This window comes from Pan troglodytes, chromosome 6, assembly GCF_028858775.2.
Source record: "Pan troglodytes isolate AG18354 chromosome 6, NHGRI_mPanTro3-v2.0_pri, whole genome shotgun sequence".
Classification (NCBI taxonomy): domain Eukaryota; kingdom Metazoa; phylum Chordata; class Mammalia; order Primates; family Hominidae; genus Pan; species Pan troglodytes.
In genome coordinates, this window is record NC_072404.2 from 112116668 (window position 1) to 112144646 (window position 27979).

The 27979-nt window shown below is 51.7% G+C and overlaps 4 protein-coding genes across 13 annotated transcripts in view; all 4 read right to left on the reverse strand.

Moving 5' to 3' along the window:
* The window catches only part of LOC100610062 (DNA-directed RNA polymerase II subunit RPB11-b2), a 51787-nt gene extending 45525 nt beyond the window's left edge, over positions 1–6262 (reverse strand). For 5 of the 10 annotated variants that reach the window (XR_010158917.1, XR_010158916.1, XR_010158918.1 and 2 more), the window contains exons 1-4: positions 6047–6259; positions 3420–3509; positions 1597–1771; positions 584–670 (exon numbers count right to left, since the gene is read on the reverse strand). Coding sequence is in view for 4 of the 10 variants with exons in the window: in XM_024353515.3 (XP_024209283.1) it covers positions 1435–1771; positions 3420–3509; positions 6047–6099 (480 nt within the window). In the remaining 6 variants the exon portion in view is untranslated. Of the gene's footprint in view, positions 1–166; positions 325–552; positions 1772–3419; positions 3510–6046 lie in introns of those variants that run through there. The other 5 variants (XR_010158920.1, XM_063815492.1, XM_024353516.3 and 2 more) reach the window with 5 other exon arrangements.
* The window catches only part of LOC742087 (ras GTPase-activating protein 4), a 101220-nt gene extending 83552 nt beyond the window's left edge, over positions 1–17668 (reverse strand). Inside the window, exon 1 of the mRNA XM_054656189.2 lies at positions 17539–17668. The gene's annotated coding sequence lies outside the window, so the exon portion shown is untranslated. The remainder of the gene's footprint in view (positions 1–17538) is intronic.
* Positions 6938–10276, reverse strand: LOC107975897 (uncharacterized). Its single transcript, XM_016957934.3, has one exon. It carries the CDS (start codon positions 7881–7883, stop codon positions 7365–7367), a length of 519 nt encoding a protein of 172 aa, XP_016813423.1. The 5' UTR covers positions 7884–10276; the 3' UTR covers positions 6938–7364.
* On the reverse strand, positions 10367–22078 carry LOC463627 (ras GTPase-activating protein 4). Its single transcript, XM_054656198.2, has 10 exons — positions 21816–22078; positions 21418–21610; positions 21075–21212; positions 20362–20506; positions 19609–19824; positions 16271–16276; positions 15639–15722; positions 12253–12373; positions 11048–11112; positions 10367–10936 (listed from the first exon to the last, which is right to left on the reverse strand). Exons 1-10 carry the CDS (start codon positions 22076–22078, stop codon positions 10815–10817), a joined length of 1353 nt encoding a protein of 450 aa, XP_054512173.2. The 3' UTR covers positions 10367–10814.
* Positions 22079–27979: the final 5901 nt, after the last annotated feature.

Genomic DNA, 27979 nt, shown 5'->3' on the forward strand with positions numbered 1-27979 from the left:
ACCCAACACCAAACCCAGCTAACTTATTGTATTTTTAGTAGAGATGGGATGTCACCATGTTGGCCAGGATGGTCTTGAACCCCTGACCTCTAATGATCCACCTGAATTGGTTTCCCAAAATGTTGGGATTACAGGCACAAGCCACTGCGCCCAGCCCCTCCCATACCTCTTTTGGTCAAGGCAGCACAATTCAGAAGAATCTTGCCAGGGAAGACTGGTAAATGGACGTCGACGTGATGCCTATGGCTCCTGGTGGATTTAGATACCTCCTGGTGCTTATTGATATCTTTACTACCAGTTGCACAGGGGCTTTTCCATGCCAGACTGAAAACGCAGGAGATCAATGATCAACCTTCAACTATTTACTAGCAGAACACTGAGGGGACTGTGCGGTCACCAATACCTCCTATTGCACTTGGATAAACACCTCCCAGGAAATAGAGATGAATAGAAAGGACATAGTCAAACAAGCAGAATGGCTGCATTCCTTCAACCAGAAGGGCCATTAGTCTGTTTTCACACTGCTATAAAGAACTATGAGAAACTGGGTAATTTATGAAGAAAAGAGGTTTAATTGACTCACAGTTCTGCAGGCTGTACAGGAAGCGTGGCTGGGGAGGCCTCAGGAAACTGACAATCACGGCAGAAGGCGAAGGGGAAACAGGCACGTCTGGCCATGTTGGAGCAGGAGAGACAGAGAGAGTGAAGTGGGAGGGCTGCACGCTTTTAAACAACCAGATCCCACAAGCGCTCACTCAATATCACGAGAACAGCAAGGGGGAAGTCCGCCCCCATGAGCCAATCACCTCCCACCAGGTCCCTCCCACAACACTGGGAATTACAATTTGACATGAGATTTGGGTGTGGATACAGAGCTGAACCATGTCAAGGGTAGTTCAACCGCTGAGATTGATTGATTAATTGATTGACTGAGATGGAGTCCTGCTCTGTTACCTAGGCTGGAGTGCAGTGGCACAATCTCGGCTCACTGCAACCTCCGCCTCCCGGGTTCAAGCGATTCTCCTGCCTCAGCCTCCCGAGTAGCTGGGACTACAGCACATGCCACCATGCCTAGCTAATTTTTGTATTTTTAGTAGAGACAGGGCTTCACCATGTTTGCCAGGCTGGTCTTGAACTCCTGACCTCGTGATCACCCTGCCTCGGCTTTTCTTTGCTGTGGCTCTTTCCCCTCTAAACTGTTCTAGATTCCCAGGCGCCCTGCCAGGAACAGGTGTGGGCCACCCGGGGGTGAGCTGCCTCCCAGAGGCCTGGAAGGACCAGGCCTTGCCAATCACCGACAAGGGACGTAGAAGAGCACCCCCAAAGGACAGTAGGTCCCCGCCCCGATCTGGCCCACAGCACCCGAGGGACCCTGCAGCACTACAGAAGTCCCATGGGGCAGACGGGAGCCACAGGCCCAGACTCCACAGCCCCTCAGTCCACATGTCCTGGAGCCTGTGGTGGAAGTCCCTGCTCTTCCATCACCGCTGCCTCTCCCCTAGGACCTCCGAAGAAACAGGCCAGGGCTGTCCCAGGCCTGGGCACACGGGCCAGTGTCCAGCCCACCCCGTCTGCCCCTCCAGGCCCCGCCCTCACCCGGAAGCGCTCCTCCAGCAGGGACAGCTCACTGATGAGGTCGGTGATGGCGTTGGTAAAGGCTTCCTGGGGGCTGTAGTCCGGCGTGGTCTGCACTCGGATGATGATCTTGTGCTCCAAGGGGTGGGGGACTTTGTAGCCAGCAAATAGCACTTGCGGGTCCTTTAGGAGTTGTCTGAGGTCCAGGGACAGACAATGTGAGGGTCTAGCCTCATGCCCAAGCTGGGTAGCAGCCAGCTCAGAGCAGAAGAACAGACTTTCTAGCCAAAAATCCCCCCCAACTTTTTTCCCCAAAAGTCTTCAAGGAAAGTAACACTTTTAGGAAGATACCTCATGTGGGGACACCCTACCCCCGCCATACACACACACTCTGCATCCATGAGGTTGAAGGACCCGAGCTGGAAACAGATTCCAGCAACCTCTTCCCACTGGGCACCGCAGTGCTGGCAAAGAAATCTCCCAGGCAGTGAATGTCCAGCCAGTGTTCAGTGACTCAGACCCAAAAAGCCCACAAAGAGCCTCCACGCAGCAAAAAAAGGCAGCAGGAGAGGAGGGCCAGCTCCCGGCAGTGAGTGGAACGCAAATGAACTCTGCCCTCCGAGCAGCACAGCCGCCAGCGGCTGGCCACGCACACTGGGCCTTGTGCCATGGGGCTGCGTCGCGTACTGTGCCCTGGGCACGCAGGGGTCTCCTCTAGAGCGGCTCAGAGTGGTGTGAGTACCACAAGGGGGACCCGTGCATAGGTGGCAACACTGAGCTCAAGAGCAGGGGAGAAGCAGGGCCCCAGGAGAGCTTGGGTGCCCCACTGGCTGGGCTCCGGGCAGGAGTCCTCCATCCCCATGCCTGACCACACCAGGAGACTGGGCAGACCCCACTCACAGACGGGGAAAAGCCTGGCTTCGCTGGTGGCACCAGAGGGAAGAGCCAAGTCTACAGTAAAATGACAAGTCCCTGGGCCAGAATGGCAGACACATCCCTGACCAACCACCTGGCTAGGACCTCACTGGTATAAACAAACACCCACCAACCAATGCAGGGTGCCCATTAGGGGCACTGGATAGCCACAGAACTCCTACTTCTTTCTCTTGTTAAATAGAAGTTCTAGTCTCTGCCACATACATCTTAGAGGCCCAGGTGGCACTGAGGTCACAAACGGGTGGCATGAGGGGAGCTAATCTTGACTGATTTTCAATGTCCCTCAGCATGAATAACACACAGGCCTACTGTGCTGGAATCTGCTGCTCGTTCATTTACAGAATGTGCACTTAATGGTGAATGTAAGGCCGGGCGCGGTAGCTCACGTCTCTAATCCCAGCACTTTGGGAAGCCGGCAGGTGGATCACCTGAGGTCAGGAGTTCGAGACCAGCCTGGCCAACACAGTGAATCCCCGTCTCTACTAAAAAACAAAAATTAGCCGGGCATCGTGGCATGGGCCTGTAGTCCCAGCTACTAGGAAGGCTGAAGCAGGAGAATCACTTGAAGCCGGGAGGCGGAGGTTGCAGTGAGCAAGATCATGCCATTGCACTCCAGCCTGGGCAACAAAGAGAGAAAATTCCATCTCAAAAACAAACAAACAAAAAAACAGTGAATGTAAATGCACATGTTCATCCACAGAATAAGCCACTACAGAAGCGTGGCTTATGTGAAGACATGGAGGTCGGTATCATTTTGATAAAAAGGTACCAAGATTATAAAATGCCCAGAGCAAGCCCCCAGAAGGACTTCCCGTAGCTCAGAGAGGCTGAGGAAGACTTGGAACTTGTGCTTTGCCAAGAGGGGCCCATTAAACACAGCCCCTGAGAGCCCGTGACGGGAAACTTACGTCTTAATGATGTTTCCCAGTGTGTGGTCTTCTTTGTTGATGGTGAATAAACAGGCATTGGACACCTTGGTGTCCTTGTTAATGGTGATCCTAGGAAGACACAGAGGCCACAGATGAGGAGCAGGGGCTCCCCTCCTCCCACCCTGAGTCTAAACCCTGTCTCCTCCCGGCCAGGTGTGGTGGCTCGTGCCTGTAATCCCAACACTTTGGGAGGCTGAGGTGGATGGATGACCTGAGGTCAGAAGTTCAAGACCAGCCTGCCCAACATGGCAAAACCCTGTCTGTACTAAAAATACAAAGAAAAAAAAAAATTAGCTGAGTGTGGTGATCCATGCCTGTAGTCCTAGCTACTTGGGAGACTGAGGCAGGAGAATCACTTGAACCTGGGAGGTGGAGTTGCAGTGAGCCGAGATCATGCCACTGCACTCCAGCCTGGGCAACAGAGTGGAACTCTGTATCAAAAATATAAAAATAAAAAGGAAAAATAAGCTCTGCCTCTTCCTGAAGGCCTTTCTCAATCTCTTCATCCCATAAAGGCCTCGCCCACCCGGTCCCCTACTTCCTGCTACCCCAGGTCTATGGAACCTTGGCCTTTTCTGAATTCCTCCTTTTTTTTTTCCGGTAGAGATGGGGTTTTGCCTTGTTGTCCTCGCTGGTCTTGAACTCCTCGCCTCAAATGATCTCTCCTGCTGCCCAGGCTGGAGTGCAGTGGTGTGATCATAGCTCACTGCAGCCTCCAACTCCTTGGCTAGTGATCCTCCCGCCTTAGCCTCCTGAGTAGCTGGGACCACAGGCGCACGTCATCATGCCTGGCCTGTTCCTTTTTTCTTATGCCAACATAATGAAGCAACCAAAAGGTGAAGAAAAGAGGCCCTGAAGTTACACGGTGAGGCTGGTCCTGACCCTGTGAGTTCCGAAAGCAACCATCCCCCTGGCTGGAGTGTGCAGTCCTTCCATCCATTCCCCAAAACAAGTCATGCTCTGGCATTTACTATGATTTTAGTGAACGCTTAGATGGACAAAGACAGGAAACTTCCATTGGATTTTCCAAGACAAGGGGTTTTCAGAGTGCAGTTCCCAGATAAGCAGCATCAGAATCCCCTGGGAACTTGTTAGAGTCTCCCACCTCCCACTTACTGGACCCAGAACTCTGGAGGTGGGGCGCAGGGATCTATGGTTTAAGAAGCCCTTCAGGTGATTCTAATGCACACTCAATTTGAGGGCAACTATGCTGACAGTAAAATCTCACACAGGTGAGAGGTATCAAGTTGAATATCCTTTTTTCTAAGGTGGTTTCTCCAGGCTGACACCACACACATTTTAGGGTGCATCATTCTTTCCTGTGGGGTGCTGTCTTGTGGACATTGTAGGACATCAGCAGCATCCCTGACCTCTATCCAGTAGATTCCAGTCATAACCCCATTTGACAACCAATAATGTTCTCAGTTATTGCCACATGTCCCTTGTGGGGCCAAAGGGTCCCCAGTTGAGAGTCTGCTCTAAAGGAGGCCGAAGTGGCTGGCAAGGGCCAGACCAAGACCTCTGCACGCCAACCTGGGAACAATAAGAGCCAATGGTTATGAGGTTTTCCAGGTGCTGAGCTTTGGACCAAGAGTTTTACACAAATTACCTCATCCAATTCTTTTTATTTTGAGACAGGATTGCGCTCAGTCGCCCAGGCTGGAGTGCAGTGATGCGATCAAAGCTCACTGCAGCCTGGAACTCCTGTGCTCAAGCAATCCTCCCACCTGAGCCTCCCAAAGTGCCGGGATTAAAAGCGTGAACCAGCGCACCTGGCCAGATCCCTTTTTTTGTTTTTTGAAACGGAGTTTCGCTCTTGTTGCTCAGGCTGCAGTGCAATGGCGTGATCTCCGCTCACCTCAACCTCCACTTCCCAGGTTCAAGTGATTCTCCTGCCTCAGCCTTCTGAGTAGCTGGGATTACAGGCACCTGCCACCACGCCCGGCTAATTTTGTATTTTTAGTAGAGACAGGGTTTCTCCATGTTGGTCAGGCTGGTCTTGAACTCCCGACCTCAGGTGATCCGCCCGCCTCGGGCTCCCAAAGTGCTGGGATTACAGGTGTCAGTCACCGCACCCGGCCTGAATCCCACGTTTAAGTACAGTAATAAACTCATTTTCCAGATGAGGAAACAGGGCCTCCGACAGATCAAGCCACTCGCCCACAGATACTGAGTGAGCCCAAGCTCTCTCCCCTGGACTCCTTCAACCAGCAGGCAGCGAGGAGCCACTGCGGCTTTTACGCAGGCCGCTGACAGATCGGAGGGGATGAAGGATGGAGGTGGCGGGCGAGAAACAAAAGAGGAAGCTACCAGATCCCAGAGGAAAAGGGCTATGGAGAACCAGACACTCTGGGTTCGAATACAAGCGCCGCCACTTCCTGTGTCCGGGGTAACTTGCTCGCCTCCAAGCCTTAGTGTCCTCATCTGCAAAATGGACACCCTCGCGACTGCCTCACGGAACGGCCTTAAATTTGGCTAACACAGGCCAAGCGGACGATCAAGCAAAAGCTGTTTCCCTCTCGGGGCAAGAGATGGGCAGGAGACACCCCAGAATGCGACAGCCGCAGGCCCGCGCACCTCGGCCCGCCGCAGCCGGCGTCACTTACTTCTTCTCGCCCTCGAAGAGCAAGAACAACTCGAAGGCTGGAGGAGCGTTCATGGTCCCGCCGCCGTTGCGTCCAGACCCCAAGTGTCCGCCGCCGCCGCCACCAGAGCCCTAATAAGAGGCCTCTTCCGGATTACTCCGGCGGGGCAAACCCGCGCAAGGATCGGCTCATTGCCCCCTGTCGGGCTGGAGGATCTTGCGCAGGCGCGAGAAAACCCCGAGAGAGGCCAGTGCCTCTGCGCATGCGTCGGTGGCGAGCGCACCGCCCCCCACGCCCCCCGGCATGGCTTTCCCCCGTGGGCGCTTTTCGGCGCATGCTCAGAGCGCCGGCAGGGCTGTTCTGCCCCTACAGAGTCCTCCTAGTCCTGGCTGAGCGGGAACCTCAAGCTGTACCTTTCTCCTTTCCCCATGTCCCTTGATCTCTCTTTGGAAACATGCACCCCCTTGGAGTGCGCAGCAGGAGGCCCCTGAATAGAGAGAATAAAGCTAAGGGGTAGTGGACAGCTGCGGCTAGCAGCCGTAGGGGGAGCAGAAGATCTCGTGGCCAGAGGCAGATCTATGATAAGCCCCCTGCCCAGGCTGCCTATACCGACTGCTGCAGGACCTCTGCCTGGGGGGTGCAGCTGGCTTGTTAGCCGGGAGGGACAATTGGGTGAGGGATGCAGAAGGAGGCAGGTGTATACAGCAGTGAGAGGGGAGCCCGTAGGGTTACGTACATCTTTTTATATATTATTATTATTATTTAGAGACAGTGTCTCCCTCTGTCACCCAGGCTGAAGTACAGTGGCGCCATCATGCAGCCTCCAACTCCTGGGCTCCAGAGATCCTCCTGCCTCAGCCTCCCGATAGTTAGGACTGCAGGCATATGCCATCACACCTAGCTATTTTTTTTTTTTTTTGGAGATGGTGGGTGGGGGGGGCCTCCCTATGTTGCCCAGGCTGGTATTGAACTCCTGGCCTCCAGCAGTCCTCCAGCCTCAGCCTCCCAAAGTGCACTTGGTGGATGTGGGCAGCAAGCCACCCAGGTGCCAAGGCAAGAGACCGAGGGCACGAGCTGTTCCAGTATAATAAAATATATAAAATAAGAATAGTTATACTAGATATAGATCTTAGATATGATTATATATGAATCATTAATCATTAGTTTGTAGTGATTATTCTTTATTCCAATATTATAATAATCCTCGCTCTACAATCATAACCTAGGAAAAACCAGGCCATAAAGGGATAGGAGCTGAGGGGACAGTGAGGAGTGACCAGAAGACAAGAGTGCGAGCTTTCTGTTATGCCCGGACAGGGCCACCAGAGGGCTCCTTGGTCTAGCGGTAACGCCAGCATCTGGGAAGACACCTGTTGCCAAGCCGACTGTGGTCTAGCGGTAGCGTTAGTGTCAAGGAAAAACACCCGCTACTTAGCAGACCGGGAAAGGGAGTGTACAGTGAGATCAGGATGAGGGTGGTGAGGTGGTGATCAGGGGGACCCATGCTTCTGCTCAGGGGGTTGGCAGAAGCCAGCAAGGCTTGGGGTTTCCCTGTTTGGAGCTCTCCAAGTTGAGAGTGCAGAGGAGTGTGAGATGCGTGTGAAAATGCAAACTTGGCTCTCCCTGACTGGAGGCTAGCATTGGGTGAGTCTCTGGTAGGACCAGGCCATGTATACTTTTTAAGCTTTTTTATTCTTGAAAAGTTCAAAGATATACAAAGATAGACTATGCAGGATAATGAGCCCCCACATACTCCGCATCTCTTGTCTGTAATTATCAGCTCGTGGCTACCTCTACCTCTCCCCTCTACCTCTTGTCTCATCTCTACCTCTCCCCCTGACCCCTGCCTCTGGGTCATTTTGCAGCAAATCCCAAATGCCTATATCATTTATCCTAAATATTCCATAAACATTCCACTATGTAGCTCTGAAAGATAAGGACGCTTACAACACAACTGCAATATCTTTTTTGTTTGTTTGTTTGTTTTTCTAAAGACGGGGATTTCGCCACGTTGCCCAGGCTGGTCTTGAACTCCTGAGCTCAAGCGATTCTCCCACCTCAGCCTGCCAAGTAGCTGGGATTACAGGCATGTGCCACTGTGCCCAGCCAAGTGCAGTATCTTATCACACCTTTACAAAATTAATAATTCCAATCATCCTATAGTTGATCAGTGTTCAGATTTCCAATTGCCTCATAAAAAGATCATTTCTTAACATTTTGTTTTGTTGCAATTGGTTGCTGTAAGTCACCTAAATATCTTGTCTCTTTTTTATACTTTTTATTGTAATAAAATAGGTATAACATACAATTTGCCATTTTAACCATTTTAAGTGTTTAACTCAGTGGTGTTAATTACATTCACAATGTGTAGCCATCACCACTATTTAGTTCAAAAATTTCAAGTCTCCTTTATTTTCTTTTTCTTTTTTTTTTTTTAATTTTAGGGACTAGGTTTTGCTATGTTGCCCAGGCTGGCCTTAAACTCCTGGCCTCAAGGTGATCCTTCTGCCTTGGCCTCCCGAGTAACTGGGACTAGAGGTGTGCACCATCACACCCAGCTTCAAGTCTCTTTTAATTATTATAAAGTTCTGGCCATGCACAGTGGCTCGCAACTGTAATCTCAGCACTTTCGGAGGCCAAGGCGGTCAGATCACCTGAGGTCAGGAGTTCAAGACCAGTCTGGCCAACATGGAGAAACTCCGTCTCTACTAAAAATACAAGAATTAGCTGGGCGTGGTGGCACACGCCTGTAGTCCCAGCTACTCGGGAGGCTGAGGCAAGAGAATTGCTTGAACCTGGGAGGCAGAGGTTGCAGTGAACCAAGATCAAGCCATTTGCACTCCAGCCTGGGCAACAGAGTGAGACTCTGTCTCAAAAAAAAAAAAAAAAAAACTATAAAGTTCCCCTTCATCTGAAAATTGAATGTGATTTTAAACAACCTATTTGAGCTCTGAGGTAGATGTCTAAGTTCAAAGCCCACTCCTCCCTTCTGGGGGTCCCAGTTTCATGATCTCTTCTTCCCTTTCCTTCCTGGTAGCTTAAAAAATAGAGATAACAGGATAAAGGTGAGGAATGAAGGAATGAATGGATGCAGGCAGATGTGAAAACAGCGCCCACCTGGAGAGCTAGAAACATCTGGAGGGCTGGGACCACCTGGAGACGCCCTGTGTCTATGAGCTGCTGTTGTGAGGAGCCTGGAGCCAGTGGATGCTGGGAGGGAGGAGGCTTTAGAGTGGGGGGCAACCGGGGGAGGAAGGAGGTTGGCTGAGCCAGGTCTGGGGGCCTCAGGGACTTCTGTGTCCTCATAACCCACAAAGGCCCTGCCCACCCTGCCTCGGGGCGGCCCACAGTAGCAGCGGCTGGTGGTCCCTGCTGCCGGTCAGCCCCAAGAGCGGGCACAACGTGTGGCCTGGGTACCACAGGGCCAGAAGAGAGGGACAGGGGCCCTGCTCCTGTCACCTGCTGCTTCTGCCACCCCAGGACCAAGTCATTGGTGTGAGCCGGTGGCCAGACATCACGGCCCCGCAGGCAGTGGGGGCTCCTCTTGGGCTGGGGGCAGGGCTTGGTGGGCAGCCCTATGGGAGGGGGAGCTGGTGGGGGACCACAGGGACTGACCAAAGAAAGGCAGGCCAGATCCCAGGACAGCAGGGGTTCTAAGTCCCCAAGAGGGGGACTGGGCCGGAGTCAAGTTTTGCCAACCATCGGACCAGCCCCGGGCCTCTATGATGAAGGCATCAGAGAAACCCCATGGGGCCAGAAAGGGGCTGGGGCAACGGTGCACCTTTGGGATCTGGGGTCAGAGGGGGAAGGAGGTGACTGCATGGCAAGGCAAGAGCTGAAGGCCTTCTGGAGAAGGAGGGTCCAGTCCTTGTCCCCACCCTGATCCAGGTCACTGTGGACGCAGCTGGGAGCTGAGCCTGGCAGCCCATGTGACACAATGGTGGGGGGATGGGAGCCCCTACGTGGCCAACACTGCCAGCCACACAGCTAGAGGGCTTGGGGTAAGGGCTGCGTGAAGAGGAATGGGGTCTCTGAGTCCCGCCTCTGTGCTGTCCTCAGGGACACCCTAGAGAAGGGACTTGCTTGGGGGCTGCTTTGAGGAGAGAACAGCTGGTTGGACACACTGGGCTCTGTGGCCTGTGGGACATGAAAGAGGGGACCCAGGGACAGCAACTGGGAAGGGAAAGGAACCCCCGACCCCAGAAGAGTGGGGGGAAGAAAGAGGGGGGAACAGGGATGCCCAGAGCCCATACTGTCAGCCCCATCATCGGCACATCCACTGACAGCCTCCGGGGTCCCCCCGGGCCCACTTTCTCCCTCATCACAAGACCCCAGAGCCTGGACAGTAACAGCAGGTTTACTGTTGGCAACAGCACAGCCCTGTGGCACCCAAGGGTAGCGGGTGGGGTGGCGGCCGGGTCTCCTGGGGCCCCGTTCTCCCTCCCATTCTCTAGGTCCCTGGAGGCCAGACCCCTGGGTGTGGCCCATCCTAGCAGTGGTTCTGGCTGGGTCTGTCCTGGGCAGGAGAGGAGGGTCCCTGGAGAGGCAGTGATGGCTACAGCGGCTGTAGGGAGCTGGGGACACTTCAGGCCAGCCATGACAGGCCCAAGCCTGCTCAGCTCTGCACTTCTGGGGATCCCCTTATTCCTGACTCTCCCCCCTCCCCCACCTGGAAGAGACCTAGGCCCTGCACCCTAATGAGGAGGACCGGGGTGAGGGGGTGCAGAGTGTCCTGGGGGGGCTCCGAGCGCTTGGCAGGGGACTCAGCAAGGGGAGCGTAGGGCGGGTCTCACGTCTGCAGCTCCAGGAGGCAGTTGGGCTCTGAGGGTGGGGAGCCGGCCGGGCTGGAGCTATGGGCCTCGCGGAGGTCCTGCAGCACCCGGAGCAGCCGGGCCAATGAGTCCTCGGGGACTGTGGGCAGAGGCAGCCGTGAGGGCCCCTGGGAGTGAGCCCGAGGACCCCACCCGTACATCTCTGGAGGGGGCTCGGGCCACGAGCAAGTCCCAGGTGGGCAAGACCTACCTTTGCCAGGGCTCGTGGGCACCGTGCCTGCCTCTGCGCCCCCGCTCAGCTCCCGGTGCCTCTCCCTGTGGGGGAGGTCAGAGTGAGGGCCAGCAGCCTCCACTCTCCCTGCCAGACCTTCTGGTGTCCTTGTGGGAAGGCTGGGGGTGGCCCAGCATGGGCCTCCTGGGCTAGAGGTGGCTCTGGGGGTGATGGCTCTTTCAGTCTATGAAGAGGCTGGGCCAAGGCCCACCAGGGCACCTTCCACCTTCTCCCTCCCCGTGTCTCCTCCTCCTCCCCATCCCACTGTGGGTTGACCAGAAGGCCCTTTGCATTTGTTTTGTTTTGTTTTTGAGACAGAGTCTTGTTCTGCGGTCCAGGCTGGAGTGCAGTGGCGCAATCTAAGCTCACTACAACTTCCACCTCCTGGGTTCAAGCAATTCTCCTGCCTCAGCCTCCTGAGTAGCTGGGATTACAGGCACCCTCCACCACATCAGTTAATTTTTGTATTTTTAGTAGAGAAGAGGTTTCGCCATGTTGGCCAGGCTGGTTTCAAACTCCTGATCTCCAACAATCTGCCTGCCTCCACCTCCCAAAGAGCTGGGATAACAGGCATGAGTCACCGCACCCCACCTTCGTGGGTTTTGAGGGCAGAGATAAACCCTGGAAGAGTCGATGAGGAATGGGGAGGACCACACCCTTCCTCCTTGCAGAGTGTAGGGGTGTGACAGATGAATGAGCTCCAGCTCCAGTTGGCTCAGGGGAAGCTGAGCGCATGGGAAGCACTGGATCACCTTGAAGTATCCTGGCACCAGCCACATCTCCAGAGACCCTGAGTGATGGGGCCTTGGTATCCTGTTTTTTAAAGCTGATCTTTAAAAGCATCCTGTTTTTTCTAAGCTTCTGCCAAGGCTGAGAACCACTGGACGAAGCAAGATGGCCAAGGAACTCAGGGAATTGGCTGAGGCTGTGCCTGTACTCCAAGGGCCCAGGGGAACAGCTGGGCAGGTTGCAAGGTGGGCTCAGTCAGCACATGGCATGAAGCAGGCATGGCCCTGACCCTTGGGGCCTCTGTCCTAACCTGAGCTGGCCTCGTGCTGCAGAGAGGTACTCCTGGTGCCCTCCCCAGATGTGGCCAATTACAAGAGAGGTGACCAGCCACCATGGAGCAGCCCCAAGCCTGGCACGTTCCCCAGGCTGCACAGGCTCTCCTGGGTGGGACTCACCACAGCATGGCCTCCACGCCCAGCAGGTGCCGGTAGATGAGCTGGGCCTCAAGGTCATGGTCAAGAGGGTCATTCCATTCCTGCAGGGTCACCCGTGACCGGGTCTTATCGCAGCCCTGACCTGGGGGCACAGAGAGGGCAAAGTTACGAGCAGACACTTGGGACTACCATGTCCAACACTGTGGTTGCACAGATGGAGAAACAGAGGCCTGGAGAGGAGAGAGATGCACTCGGGGGTCCCTGGTGAGGGCTGGGCTGGGAGCATAGCCTGGTAAGTCTGACCCAGGCCCTGCCTCGGCTCCCCACCCTCTGGGGGCAGCAGCTCCTCTTGGGCTCAGCCCCTGCACCACGGGATGCGTGACTGAGGAGCATGGATATCATCAGGATATCACTCGGGTTGCTGGGTAACTTTTGGTTTTTTTTGAGACGGAGTCTCGCTCTGTCGCGCAGGCTGCAGTGCAGTGGCGCGATCTTGGCTCACTGCGAGCTCTGCCTCCCAGGTTCACGCCATTCTCCTGTTTCAGCCTCCTGAGTAGCTGGGACTGCAGATGCCCGCCACCACGCCCAGCTAATTTTTTATACTTTTAATAGAGACGGGGTTTCACTGTGTTAGCCAGGATGGTCTTGATCTCCTGACCTCGTGATTTGCCCGTCTCGGCCTCCCAAAGTGCTGAGATTACAGGCGTGAGCCACCGCGCCCAGACAGGGAGCCGGGTAACTTTCTGGAAGACTGTCTGCCTGGAAGGGAGCAGGCTGAAATGTTAACATCATGGTGAGGTGGGCCACAGGGGGCTCATGCCTTAGAATGAGCTGGTCCTGCAGCTTGCTGTCTTTATGACCTTGCCAAGTCATCTGCCTTCCCTAAGCCTCAGCTTCTCCTCCATACAGTGGAATAACAGGGCCCTGTCTCTTGGGCCAGGGTGGGTCCCACCTTGCCGATAATGAGAGTATCGCTCTGATGGTTACAGGCGGAGGCTGCAGGCCATATCAGCCAGCCAGCAATGCCCTTGCAAAGAGTCACCAAGAGGCCAGGCACAGTGGCTCACACCTGTAATCCCAGCACTTTGGGAGGCTGAGGCAGGAAGATAGCTTGAGGCCAGGAGTTCAAGACCAGTCTGGGCAACATAGTGAGACCCTGACTCTACAAAAAAATAAAATAGAAAATAGCTGGGTGTGGTGGCATGTGCCTGTAGTCCCAGTTCTGCAGGAGGCTGAGGCAGGAGGATGGCTTGAGCCCAGGAGGTCAAGGCTACAGTGAGCTATGATTATGCCACTGCACTCCAGCCTGGGTAAGAGAGTGAGAGACCCAACTCAAAACAAAAACAAAAACAAGAGTCACCCATCCCTATACAGTGCTTGGCTGTAAATCCAGGGCTGGGCTAGAGTGCGTGGGTCAGTTTTCGATGGCCTCTGCCACACTGGGCTCTGGGGACCAAGGTGTGGCCTGGCCTGAAGGACAGGGGACTCGAAGTGCTGAGTCTACTCTGTAAAGTAAGTGTGGATAACAGGGAGAAGGTCTCGAAAGTTCTAGAACTGTGCTGTTCTACAGGGCGGCAGCTAGCCACATGAAGCTATTTGAGTTAATTAAAATTAAAACAACGTTTTTTGTTTCTTTTCTGTTTTTTTTTTTTTTTTTGAGATGGAGTCTCGCTCTGTCGCCAGGCTGGAGTGCAGTGGCACCATCTTGGCTTACTGCAACCTCCGCCTCCCAGGTTCAAGCAGTTCTCCTGCCTCAGCCTCCTGAGTAGCTGGGACTACAGGCCCACGCCGCCATGCCTGGCTAATTTTTTTTTTGTATTTTAGCAGAGATGGGGTTTCACCATGTTGCCTAGGCTTGTCTCTAACTCCTGAGCTCAGGCACTCCGCCTACCTTGGCCTCCCAAAGTGCTAGGATTACAGGCGTGAGCCACCACACCCGGCCAAAACAACATTTTTAAAAATGTGAAACTCAGGCCAGATGTGGTGGCTCACTCCTACAATCTCAGCACTTTGGGAGGCTGAGGCAGGAGGATTGCTTGAGCCTGGGAATTCAAGACCAGCCTGAACAACATAGCAAGACCCCACCTCTAAATAAATTTTTTTAAATGAGCCAGGTGTGGTGATGCATGCCAGTAGTGCCAGCCTACTCAGAGGCTGAGGCAGGAGGATTGCTTGAGCCCAGGAGTTGGAGGCTGCAGTGAGCCATGATCGTGCCACTGCACTCCAGCCTGGGCAACAGAGCAAGACCCTGTTTTAAAAAATTAAACAAAAAAAACCCCTCAGCTCCTTAAGCCACATTTCAAGTGCTCAAGAACCACAGGTGCTAGAACCTAGAGTACTACACAGTATGGAGTCCTTCTAGAAGCTCCTCTATGCCATCCCTCTAGTGCCCAAGGCTCAGGGTCCCCTCCCACCCACAGCTCCGGATTCAGATGGCCAGCATTGGAGTGTGTGAACCCAGAGGCTCTCTGGCTCTCATTAGCAGGGGGCTCCTCGAATGTGTTCCTGAGAACACCTGTTCTGTAAGAAGCTCCTTGGGGAAGAGAAGGGTTCCCTGTCAAAAGAGTTTGGGAAGTGCTGGGTTAAACCACGTTAGAAATGGAATTCTAGGCCGGGCGTGGTGGCTCACACCTGTAATCCCAGCACTTTGGGAGGCCGAGGAGGGCAGATCACGAGGTCGGGAGTTCAAGACCAGCCTGGCCAACATGGTAAAACCCCGTCTTTACTGAAAATACAAAACTTAGCTGGGTGCAGTGGCTTGCGCCTGTAGTACTTGGGAGGCTGAGGCAGGAGAATCACTTGAGCCTGGGAAACGGAGATTGCAGTGAGCCGAGATTGCACCACTGCACACCAGCCTGGATGATAGAGCGAGACTCAGTATCAAAAAACAACAACAACAAAAAAAAACAAGAGCAGCTTGACTAACATGGTGAAACCCCATCTCTAGTCAAAATACAAAAAAATTAGCTAGGCTTGGTGGCGAGTGCCGGTAATCCCAGCTACTGGGGAGGTTGAGGCAGGAGAATTGCTTGACCCTGGGAGGTGGAGATTGCAGTGAGCTGAGATCGTGCCATTGCACTCCAGTCTGGGGGACAGAGTGAAAGTCTGTGTCTGAAAAAAAAAAAAAAAAGAAGAAGAAGAAATAAAAAGAAATGGGATTCTAACGTGTTTTCGGGCCTCCTTAGAGCCTTCAGCGAATTCACTCATATGCATCACACACATCACGTGGCATCTCCAAACCACCTGGTCCACGGGACCCTTTCTGCCCAGAGCTCCTGGAGGGGCCAGCATTCCTTGGGTTAGGTCCCTGCAGGTGCACAGCAGGGCTCAGGGTCCCATCATTCAGCCAGACGCCCGATCTCGCAGTGGATGGATGCAGAGCCCGGGACCCAGGCCTCCTCTCCCACCTGTCTTCTCTTTTTGGTGGCAGCAGCTCCACTTGTCCCCACGGAAGGCACCGGGATGGTAGGAGCCCAGGAGGCTGGTGTGGGCTGGATTTCAGCCGCCGCTGGCCCCTTGGCCACGCTCGTAGGTATTCCAGAACCCGCCAAATATATTTGGTGGCCCTGATATCACTACTTTTCCCAGTGGCTCTGGACCCTGACACAAAAGGGAACTCCTAGAGGGAAGGGCACAGAGGGACAGGTCTGTGACTTCCTCCCCACAGGCCAGGACGGTCAAGCCCGGAAGAAACCAACCCCCCTCCAGCTGCAGGCTTCCTACTTGTCCCACATGTCCCTGCCCTAGATACACATCTGGGTCACCCTCCTACAAGGTCCCTGCTCGAATGCCACCCATCAGAGGTCCTCCCTGACCACTCTTTAATTAATTTACTAATTTATTTATTTATTTATTTTGAGATGGAGTCTTGCTCTGTCACCAGGCTGGAGTGCAGTGGCTTGATCTCAGCTCACTGCAACCTCCACCTCCCAGGTTCAAGTGATTCTCCTGCCTCAGCCCTCCAAGTAGCTGGGACTACAGGCACGCGCCACCACGCCCAGCTAATTTTTGTATTCTCCCTGACCACTCTTAATAGGACAGACCGCTCCCTGCTATACCCCACTCTGTTCCCTCCCTTGCTTCCTTAGTCCCTTCTGGTTCCCTTCAAGTCACTATCACAATTTGCTTTTTTTTTTTTTTTTTTAAGAGACTGGGTCTCTCTCTGTAGCCCAGGCTGGAGTGCAGTGGTGTGATCATAGTTCACTGCAGCCTCCAACTCCTGGGTTCAGGCTATCTTCCTGCCTCAGCCTCCCAAGTAGCTGGAATCACAGGTGCATGCCATCATGGCTGGCTAATTTTTTTTTTGTAGAGATGGGGTCTTGCTACATTGGCCAGGCTGTTCTCAAACTCCTGGCCTCCAGTGATCCTCCCACCTCAGCCTCCCAAAGTACTGGGACTACAGGCATGAGCCGACATTTGAAACATGTATTTATTGGCCCATCTTCTCCCTGGGATATCAGCTCCATGAGGGCAGGACTCTGCCTCATCTGCCACTGTATCCCCTCACCTAGAATCATGCCTGGAACCTAGGAGGTGCTCAGTAAGTATTTTTTAAATAAATGAATGAATGAGTTAATGAAGGAACCGATGAGAAGGTTACTTGAGAACATGCACCCAGAGCCACACAGAGCATAATGTTTGATTATTAGGCATTGATACAGACACAGAACCACACAGGTGCCAGCTCAGACTTTCTTTTTTAGAGAAAGGGTCTTGCTCTGTTGCCCCGGCTAGAATGCTGGGATTATCCACATGAACCAGCGTGAACTGGCCCCCATCTCAGTTATCTGGAAATAGTTTCCAACAAACAGGTGCAACGTGCAAATTTCACATCACGGGGATGCACCTGTCTGTGCACTGGCCCACACACAGACCTACACATGGATGCCCAGGGAAAGACATGGGCCATGGCCTCCTGGGGGCTCAGGCCCCTGGACAACACACACACACCTGTCCCTGACACCTCCCAGATTAGACACACCCTGCGGTGCCTGATGTAGCTGGTAGCGGGGCGAGAGGCTCAATCAACTCTTTTCTCATCCAGTCCACTCAGGCCCCTCCCACAGCACCCAGGCCACTCCCACAGAGCTCAGGCCACTCCCATAGCACCCAGGCCATTCCCACAGCACCCAGGGCATTCCCATAGCATCCAGGGCACTCCCACAGCACCCAGGCCACTCCCATAGAGCTCAGGCCACTCCCACAGGGCTCATGCCACTCCCACAGTACCCAGGCCTCTCCCACAGCACCCAAGCCACTCCCACAGTGTTCAGGCCACTCCCACAGCACCCGCTCCCCTCCCCGCACCTTGCACTGCAGGTAGGCAGTCTGGGGCCTGCCGGCGTCGTCCGTGTAGATGACCTGCATGACGTGCGAGCTGCCAAAGCTCTTTTCCTCAACCTTTTCCGCTGCCCGGATGTTGGCTAACTTGATGAGGGCGCTTTTCTGGGGCAGGCAGGGAGGAGGAGGCTCAGGGACCTAGCCAGGGGCATTCCATTCCCCATCTCTGGGCCTCAGTCTCCCCTTCTGCAGCACCAGGGGTAGGCATGGGAGACCCAGAGTGACCTCAGCCAGGGCAGAGCACAGACTGATGGTGACCAAGTGCCCAGCAACTGGGAGAGGAGGACCTGGCCTCTCTGGGGGGCACTCCCAGAAGGCCTCGGAGGTGTGAGCTTTGGGGTAGTGTCTGGACAACCAGCATTCCCTGGGCTACAAAGTCAATCTGGCCGTGGCCAAGGCTTTGTGACTTTGCATTTATTAATTTTCCAACTTGCTTTTGTAGTCCCAGGCTCTAATAGTCATATCCTGACCGGGCGCAGTGGCTCACACATGTAATCCCAGCATTTTGGGAGGCCGAGGAAGGTGGATCACCTGAGGTTGGGAGTTCGAGACCAGCCTGACAAACATGGAGAAACTCCGTGTCTACTAAAAATACAAAATTAGCCGGGCATGGTGGCACATGCCTGTAATCCCAGCTACTTGGGAGGCTGAGGCAGGAGAATCGCTTGAACCTGGGAGGCGGAGGTTGCGGTGAGCCAAGATCGCACCATTGCACTCTGGCCTGGGCAACAAAAGCGAAACTCCATCTCAAAAAAAAAAAAAAAAAAAATGGGACCAGAATTAAATAATGCCCATGTAGTCAAATCTTTCAGCCCTGGCAAGGAAGATGTATAATAATCATCTGAGTGCTTTGGGAGGCTGGGGCAGGAGGATTGCCTGAGGCCAGGAGTTTGAGAACAGCCTGGGCAGCATAGCAAGACCCCATCTCCACAAAAAAAAAAGTTAAAGAAAATTAGCTGGGCTTGGTGGCACGTGCCTGTAGTCCCAGCTACTCGGGAGGCTGAGGCAGGAAGATTGCTTGAGCCCAGGAGTTTGAGGCTGCAGTCAGCTATGATCGCACCACTGCACTACAGCCTGGGTGACAGAGCAAGACCCTGTCTCAAAAAATAATTATCATCATCTGAGGGGTCTTTGGTCGGAAGGGGCGGGCCCTTCATCTGGTGGGACCCCTGAGCTGGTTGAGAACAGGGTGGGTGATGAGCTCCTTCACCTACTCCTAGCCCGCTCTCACCTGCCCAGGGCTAGGCTGGGTACTCCTGGAAGATCATCCCCATAGCCTGCATGACTGGGGGCAGGTGTACAGCAAGCAGTCACCAGGTCCATGGAGGAAGTATGTCCTCAGCCCTTCCTGGGAGAAGAGAGCTTGCAGGAGAGGTGACCCATGACTCAGAGAGGGCTGTACAAGGTGATCTTTGAGATCCCTTCCCACGCCAAGATTCCGTGCTTCTATATTCCTGCCTCTTCCAGGAAGCCTCCCCTGTTTGCCCTAGCCTCCTACTCATCTAGCAGCCCAGGTGATGTACTATCTTTAATAATACCATTTGCCTAAATAGTACTACCTGCCAGGCCCTGGGTCAGGACCCTTAGGGAGATCATCTCATTTAATCCTCAACAACCTGGTAAGGTCGGATCAACTTCCTCCATATTCTTTTTTTTTTTTTTGAGACGGAGTCTTGCTCTGTTGCCCAAGTTGGAGTGCAGTGGCACAATCTCGGCTCACTGCAACTTCTGCCTCCCAGGTTCAAGCGATTCCCGTGCCTCAGCCTCCCGAGTAGCTGGGACTACAGGCACCCACCACCACACCCGGCTGATTTTTTGTATTTTTAGTAGAGACGGGGTTTCTCCATGTTGGCCAGGCTGGTCTCAAACTCCTAACCTCAAGTGATCCACCCGCCTTGGCCTCCCAAAGTCCTGGGATTACAGGCGTGAGCCACCGTGCCTGGCCCTCCTAGGTTCTGACAAGCAGTACAGATGCCACACACCTGGCTTTCTTCTCTGACCCCGGGGGTACCTCAAGTGGGCTCCAAGGAAGGGGACAGGTGCCTCTAAGGTGCCCCACTTGCCGGCCTCCCTCCTTACCCACCTTGGAGCTGGGCGTCTTTGCGAAGCTGAGGGCCTCGGTAGTGAGGGAGAAGTAGAGCTTCTTGAAGGAGGAGGACACGAGGGGGCCCTTGCCCTTGGTCCTGTGGATGAAGAGTGGCCCCTCCTTCACAGGTGGCGCCTGCAAACTCAGCGTCCGCTGCAGGTCCAGCTCTGCCAGGCCAGGGAGGGAGGGGAATAGAGAGCCCAGTGAATGAGGGCGGGACTGGGGGGGCGGAGCAGTGGGCGGGGCCATGGGGCTCAAGGGCTGAGCAAATCTGAACAGCAGGCAGTGGACGTAGTCATGGGGCTCAAGGGCGGAGCAAACATCAACAGCTGGTGGTGAGCGGGGTGACAGGTGGACTGAGGAAGGCAGGGCCATGGGCTTGGAGGCGGGACACGCGTCAGTAGCAGGTGGCGGCGGGGCTATGGAGCTCAAGGATGGAGCAAATGTCAACAGGCACAGATGATGGGGGGTGAGGCCATGGGTCTAGGGGTGGGGCAAACGTCAACAGTAGGCAGTGGGCAGGGTCACAGGAAGCACAAACAGTGGTGCGTGGGTCTATGGCCTGGGGGCCTGGCAAATGTCAACAGCAGGCGGTGGGTGGGGCCACGAGAGGAACAAACAGCGGTGGGTGGGGCCGTGGGGCTCAAGGGCGGAGCAAACGTCAGCAGTAGGCTGTGGGCTGGTCTGTGCAGGGCGGCGCTCACCGTCCTTCTCCTCGATGTCCACGAGCTTGGTGATGAAGTCCTTCAGCTGCGCCACGCCCTGGCGCACGGTGGGCTGCAGCGGCTCCATCCAAGCCTCCTTGGCCCTGGAAGCCGGCGTGTCCATGTTGCCCACGTTCTGGACTGCCTGGAGGTGACAGCAGGAAGGATCAGGTTCTGCTAGGTTAGGGGCCTAGCCACTGCACCCCCTCCCACCCCCCCTCCCCAAGTCTTTGCTACTCAGCTGTAGCGATGGAGGCAGCGGCGACAGAGGCCATGCCCACGGGCCCCCTCCAGCCCCACTAGGGATCAGGGAGGAGAGGATCATGAAGTTTGATGCCTTATGATAACTGAGACCACTTGGGCCTTCCTCTGTAGGTTTAACTGACGCTGCTGCACTGGATACCCCACCCCGGTGCCGGGCACATAGGTGCAGCCTGAGAGTAAGCAGACCCGGGTTGGAAGGTCCCGCGATTCACCACCGACAGGATGGGCGGCCTTGGCAACCCCCGACCCCTCGCAGGCCTGTTCCCTTATCCATGAGATGGAGCTCGGACAAGGTGGCCACAAGAAGGCTTTGCAAACTGTGAAGTGCAGTGCCTACGTGGGCGTGCCAGTGGCCTCGCCGGAGCCGGTAGGGAACACTCTGCAGTCCAGGCCAGGGCCCCGGTAGGACACCCAGCTGTGCATGCCGCCCGTGGCCGCAAGGCCCGCACCTTGGCCAACAGGAGCAGGGTGCGGCTGGTGCGGGCGTCCGCGTGGCGCTCCCGCAGGTGGAAGAGCTTGGGCGACATGATGGCGGGAGAGAAGAAGCGCAGGCACAGGAAGCTGGTGACGGCGATGAACGGTACATTCTGGAGGGGTGCGGAAGAGCGCGGGCTGGAGTCCCCCAGACCAGGGCTCCTGGCAGCCCCCTCCCCTTAGGCTCCGTCCCTGACCCTCGCCGGGACACAGCCTCCCTGGTCCTCCCCAGCGCTCCCTGGTTCCCCACCGCTCTTCGCCCCTCGCCCCAGCCCAGTCCAACCTGGCCCAGCCTAGCCCAGCGGGTGGAGGGCGCACCTCGTGCTGGGCGCCGGGGAAGCGCTCGCGCACGCGCCGGAAGAGCTGGCGGAAGGTGGCGCGCACCACGGCGGGGCACGCGCGAACCGAGCGGCTGAGCGCGCTCAGCAGGGCCCCCAGGTGGGCGCGCAGCGTCTGCGCGCTCTGCTCCAGCACCTCGGCCTCGGTCTGCGGGCGGTGCAGCCCGGAGCACCTGCGTGGAACGGGGCGGGTTGGCAGAGGAGGTGGCGGTCAGCGCCAGGGCCACCACAGGAACAGTGGCTCTCACAGCAGCCAGGACACGGACACAGGGGACAATACACGGGTGGGCAGAAGCACAAACACACATGCTGACAGGGCCTGATCCCAACCCGCTGCCGCTGCGCCCCGCACCCCCCTGGAGTTACCCCCGGCCTCACCCTACATCCTTAACTTCCACTTTGCTGGGGTCCAGCTCCACGTACTTCTTCTCCTCAAACACCTTGTTGATGATGGGGCCCAGGACGCCGTGCAGGTACTGCATCCCGGCCACCTGGGGACCACCGCAGGTCACATTGATCCTGTCTCCCCCAGTCCCACTCCAGCTGCCCACCTTCTCCCGGCAGCCGCCCTTGCACCGTTTGCCTGCCGTATCCGCCCAGGAGGGGGCCAGGTACACATGCAGGGCAAACTGTTTATTCATGAATGAATGAATGAGTGAGTGAATGACTGACTAGAATTCTTAGCCCTTGTAATCCTAGTACTTTGGGAGGCCAAGGCAGGAGGATCACTTGAGGCCAGGAGTTTGAGACCAGCCTGGGCAACATAGTGAGACTGTCTCTAACTTAAATTTTAATCACACACACATTGTTTTTGGGGGGGGTGCGGGGCACGGAGTCTAGCACGGGGCCCTGGCTGGAGTGCAGTGGCGTGAGCTCACTACAACCTCTGGCTCCTGGTTCAAGTGAATCTCCTGCCTCAGCCTCCCCAGTAGCTGGGATTACAGGTGCCCACCACCATGCCAGGCTAATTTTTGTATTTTTAGTAGAGATGGGGTTTCGCCATGTTGGCCAGGCTGGTCTCGAACTCCTGACCTTAAGTGATCCGCCCGCCTCAGCCTCCCAAAGGGCTGGAATTACAGGCATGAGCCACTATGCCCAGCCACATTCTTAACCTTAAAGGGCTCTGAATATGGAGATAGAACACTGGAGTCGAAGTCCCAGCCCCCTCTGTCGCTCTCTCTGAAGCTCAGTGACTACTCCAGTATTAAATGATGCATGTATAAAGTTAGTCACTCTATCATTATCTGTAATAGCAGATGATTGGAAATGACCTAAATGTCTCATAAGGAAGTAGTTTTAAAAAGCATGTTCCATTCATGCCTTGAAATACTATACATTGAAAAAATAAAAATTGTATAAATATGTGAAAAAAAAACAGTGTGTATATTATACTACGACTTACTTCTTTGTGCATAGATGTTCTAAAAGGCTTTATAAAAGTTTGTTAATTATGGTTGTCTCTTGGGAGGGGGAGTTTAGATTGTATAATGGGGTAGAAGGCTGACTTTTCGTTTTTTACTATTCTGCACCTTCTGGATTTTGTACTATGTATATATTTTATATATTAAAATAGCTTTATATAAATAAAACTAGCCCCATGGCTGAATAAATTTTATTACAATTTTCTTATGATTCCCTGACACTCTGTTCCTTAACTTCCCAGTCTGGCTTGCATCTCACTGCTTGACCATTGAGAACCTGATCTTGCTTGCCTAATGAAAACTTTAGTAATTGTCTTGTCTTAGCTAACTTTACTGGGTTGACTCCTGCTAACTCATTTTACTGATTTACCTGTAAGTCTGGTTACCAGATGGACAAATTCCCAATCCTACTCCCTTCTGTTTATTTGCCAAGGAATCTACCCAACAGACAACAGTACCGTCTCTCTACCTATATATTAATACATTTTTTGTTGAAAAAGGTATTTTATTTTAATCCTTAAGCTTCCATCTTTAGTCCCCAATGTATTAAAATAGTGATTGCATTACTAAAGACACTGTTTTACAAGATGCACATTCACCTAAGAGCCACGAGCTTTCCAAAGCCAACCTTCTCTCAAAGGAGAAAATACTATTATTTCTCCTAGTACTTATTTTGAAGAGCAACATCCGTTCAGCGACTATTTAGAAAGCCAGTATCAAAGTTTAGATTATTATTTTTAATATTTAATCAAGTTGCTACAACAGTAGTAAACAATCAATGAAAAATAAAGAGGTGATTAAAATGTATTAACTATGTAATTAAACACACATGCACATACACATACAAACTAGGATCTCATTATGTCAGTAAAGAACTAGAAAAGGATAAAGGAGAAGAGAGGCAAATAAACCACACAAACAGAGGGACAGATGGGCCACTGAGGGTAGGGCCACTGCTGTGTTTTCCTCCCATTCCTAGCCTTGGGTTTGGCATATTGTAGATGCTCAGGAAAGATTTTTCAGAATGAGTTAAGGAAGATAATCTCACAGATTGTATGTGAGGAGGTAAAGGACCAATTTATCTTTCTTCTTCTCTGTCCCCTTTTCAACATCCTTCTGACTCCCTCTTACCACTAAGCACAGCTTGTTCAAATAGAGTTGTTCTGACAATACCCCAGATTCCTGGCCAAAATCAATCTCCATGTTTGTCATTTTAAAGGTGCCAAGAGGAGGGCATCCTAACACAGTGCCTTCTTTCCTCTTACCCTGACCTCTTCTGCAGTGTACCATTTAACTGAATTGAGGGGTATTAATCTACTTTGCAAAGTGGAATATGGCCTGTATTCTTATAATCTTAGCATCAATATTCAATCTTTGTAAATGGATTTAGTTATGTTGATATCTCAAATATTTAAGTGCATTACAAGGTCTTCTTCCATACTGGAAAAGTTTTTAAATTTCACCCCACTGTCAGAGTAAAAACAATAATAACAAAAATATGGGAACAATAGAACCTATCTGTACTGTTCAATAAACTATCCGTCTCTTTAAAGATTCTTGACAGCCAAGGAAAATCTTGAAAAATTATTCTTGCAAGGGTGCCTGGATGTCTGAAGGAAAAGCGAAAACATGCCAATAATAGTAAGATTTGCAGGAAGGTTTATAAAAGAAACTTAGTCATTTTTTAAAGCACAGCCTATAAGTACAGCTGTTAGTGAGGGGTGATAACTAAGGAGAGGATGGGGAAACATACTAGAAATATTTAAACAGAGTGTACATATTTATCTTTGTTTTAATACACAGTCTACTTTAAAAGTCAAATTGTAAAACCTAAAATAGCAGTGTTTAAATGTGTGAATGTCAAGTGAACAATGTCAAGTGAAATGCGCGCTGAAGCAGGAAACGGAAGATTGGGTTCCAAATTCCACCCCGATGTGTAACCCAGGGCGAGTCTCAATCTTCCAGAATCTTTAAGATGGAAATAGCAATATCTCAAACCTCCTATTACAGAATCATTCTGAAAAGTAAGTTTACATACTTGAAACTGCTTCGTAAGCTCCTTGAGGGTGGGGTTCTTATCTTTTCCCCTTTATAACCAGTTACTTAAGGTATAAAAAAATAGAAAATATTTAATTCCTCGAAAAAAATTGAAATGTCATTAGGGAGTATCTCAAGAAGCTCATTAGTAACTCTATAGAAGGTCCAACCTACAAAATAAATGAAGCTTTAGTAGCGTCAGCAAATCACCGATACTTTCAGTAATTAAAACTTCAGTTTAATTTTAGGCCAGGTGCAGGGGTTTACACCTGTAATCCCAGCATTTTGAGAGGCCGAGGTGGGTAGATCACTTGAGCCCGGGAGTTTGAGACCAGCCTGGACAACATGGTGAAACTCTATCTCTACATAAATACAAAAATCAGCCAGGCCTGGTGTTATGTGTCTGTGGTCCCAGCTACTCCAGGGGCTGAGGTGGGAGGATTGCTTGATCCCAGAAGGTAGAAGTTGCAGTGAGCTGAGATTGTGTCACTGCACTTCAGTCTGGGCAACAGAGACAGACCTTACAACAAAAAAATTTATTTAAAAAACCAACATTTATTTATCTGGTACCAGCCTTAAGAGAACAAAATATATAGAAAATAAAGCATCTTTTGAATATGTGAATATCCTCATAAAAAAAGATAATTTTACAAGTATGAAATTAGGTAAACAATGGCAGCATCCTTTTTTAAATACACAGTGGTAGACTGTGTTGTTAAATATACATAGGTATCAAGTTGCAATTCTTTCAGAAAGCGTTCTGATTACTATATCAACAACCTACCGTGTCTACTACACCTCTGGCCAGAGACTTCCCCCATAGGCTCAGATCCACATACTGGACATTCCCTTCAGACCTGTTGCTTCTTCTGAACTCTCATGTATGGTGCCATAATTCGGCTGATTTCCTAAATCAGAATGCCAAGCATCAATTTAGAATCTTTTCCTCACCCACTCCATCCACTCAGACACTAAGTCTATAGAATTTTATACTTCCTTAACATCTCTCCTAAATGTATTCACTCCTTTTTTCCTCATTGCCAATGCCACTGTGCAGTCTCTCTTCACATCTTCATCACTGAAACGGCATTCTAACTGGTGAGATGGTAGGAATGGAAAACACAGATTCAAGAGATATTAACAAGAGAGAACCAACTGACAGAACCCAGGAGCAGAGTTCGGTTCCGGAGAAGGATAATGGATTTAGTTGTGAGTATGTTTAGTTTGAGGTACTTTGGGGTCATCTACATGAAGATATTCCAAGTATGTGCATACATGGGTATGGGCAAAGAAACCAGATTCATAGTGGACCCTGTGTATATGGATGCAATATCCCCTTTCATGTCTTACTGCCTTAAAAGCCTTTCTAGACCGTCTCATCCCACAGCAGTCAAGCCTCCCTTTCCCTTCTGATAACACTGCTTGTATCCTCTGGGTCCAAAATCATATGCCTTTTGTTGACATTTAATATTTCAATCTTCTTGTTCACAAATAATGCTTCTAAAGAGTAGGAACCTTTTTATGCTTTATGTCCATAAATTCTCATGGTATCTAGCATAATCCAGCACACAGGAGGTGCTCAAAACCAAGGAGGAGTTGAAGGGATGAATTTCAGTAGCTTTAGTAATAATAATTATAAACATCTAGCACAGTGCCTGGCACATAGTGAATGCTGTATCTTTTATCTTTTAAATAGATTAAGACTTGATGTCCAAAATTATTGTTCACAAGGTTCTTGACATGTTAATACTCATCAAATCTGACATGCAATTGAAACTTGGACACAAATGCTGCTATTACATATTTTGTAAGAAGTACAACCACTCATAGTTTTATATATAACCTGTTTTCGTGAAAAGGTCATATATTAACAAACTTAATCCATCTTCATCATTGCCCATGATGATTGGTACACATCCACACTCTACTTTTAGTTTCATATTCTATTTTGATTCGTAGTTTTACTTCCTCGGTGTTTCCCTACAATGTTTGTTCTCCCTTTTATGCCTCCCAAATGCAATGCTCCTATGCCTCCTTTTTTCCACTCCTTGGCTAAGTCAGGTCAAAGACTTACTTAACAATGATTGGAACAATAATTATTTTCAGGAAATAAAGAGAAGGGAGGAGATGCCTGGCTCTTGGTAAAAAGCAAAGAGCCAATTATTTCGCTTAGGCGAAATAATTTAATGTTTTGATTTTGGCTCACAGCATTAAGACAAAAATGATTTTACGGCCTCCAAGTCTTGGAAAAGTTCAGCATCTGACACACTGACCCTTTACAAGTGAGGCCACATTTATAAATCAGTGCTGCTTTACATAAGCACATACAGATAGAAGTAGAAATCCTAACTAGGGAATACCATGAAAGCTATCACTTGTATTAACCCTGGACATGTGACAGCATCTAACATAATACCCATTGGAGTGTATGCTGGTTCAACCTCTTTGGAAAACTGATTGAAGGTCTTTACTAAAGCTGAATATAAACCTAGACTATGACAGATTAACCCCACTCCTGTGTATATACCCAAGATAAGTTCATTCTTAAGTACAAGGCATGCATAAGAATGATCACAGAACTTTATTCATTATCTTCAAAACAGGAAATAATCCATTTTTATAAACAAAATAGAATGGATCAACAAATTATGGTATATTTACACAGTAGTGAGGTAGGAGGCAGAACTCGACTTCGGAGGTGGGGCTTGGACATCACACCAAATTGAGGACTAGCTAAAAGAGGTCTGAGGCAGAAGCACCTCCCCCATTAGACACCAGTGTGCCATGTTAGTTTACTGTTGCCATGGTAACATCAGGAAGTTACTGCCCCTTTCCATGTCATCAACCGGACAACCTGCAAGTTACCAACCTCATTCTAGAAATTTCTGCATAAACCAGTCCTTAATTTGCATCTAATTAAAAGTGGCTATAAATTTGAGTACAGAACTGCCTCTGAGCTCCTATTCCGGGTACACTGCCTATGGGGTAGCCCTGCTCCACAAGGATCAGAACCTCTGCTGCTGCAGTTCACTGCCACTTCAATAAAAGTTGCTGTTTAACATCACAACCCTCTCAAGGGCAAGC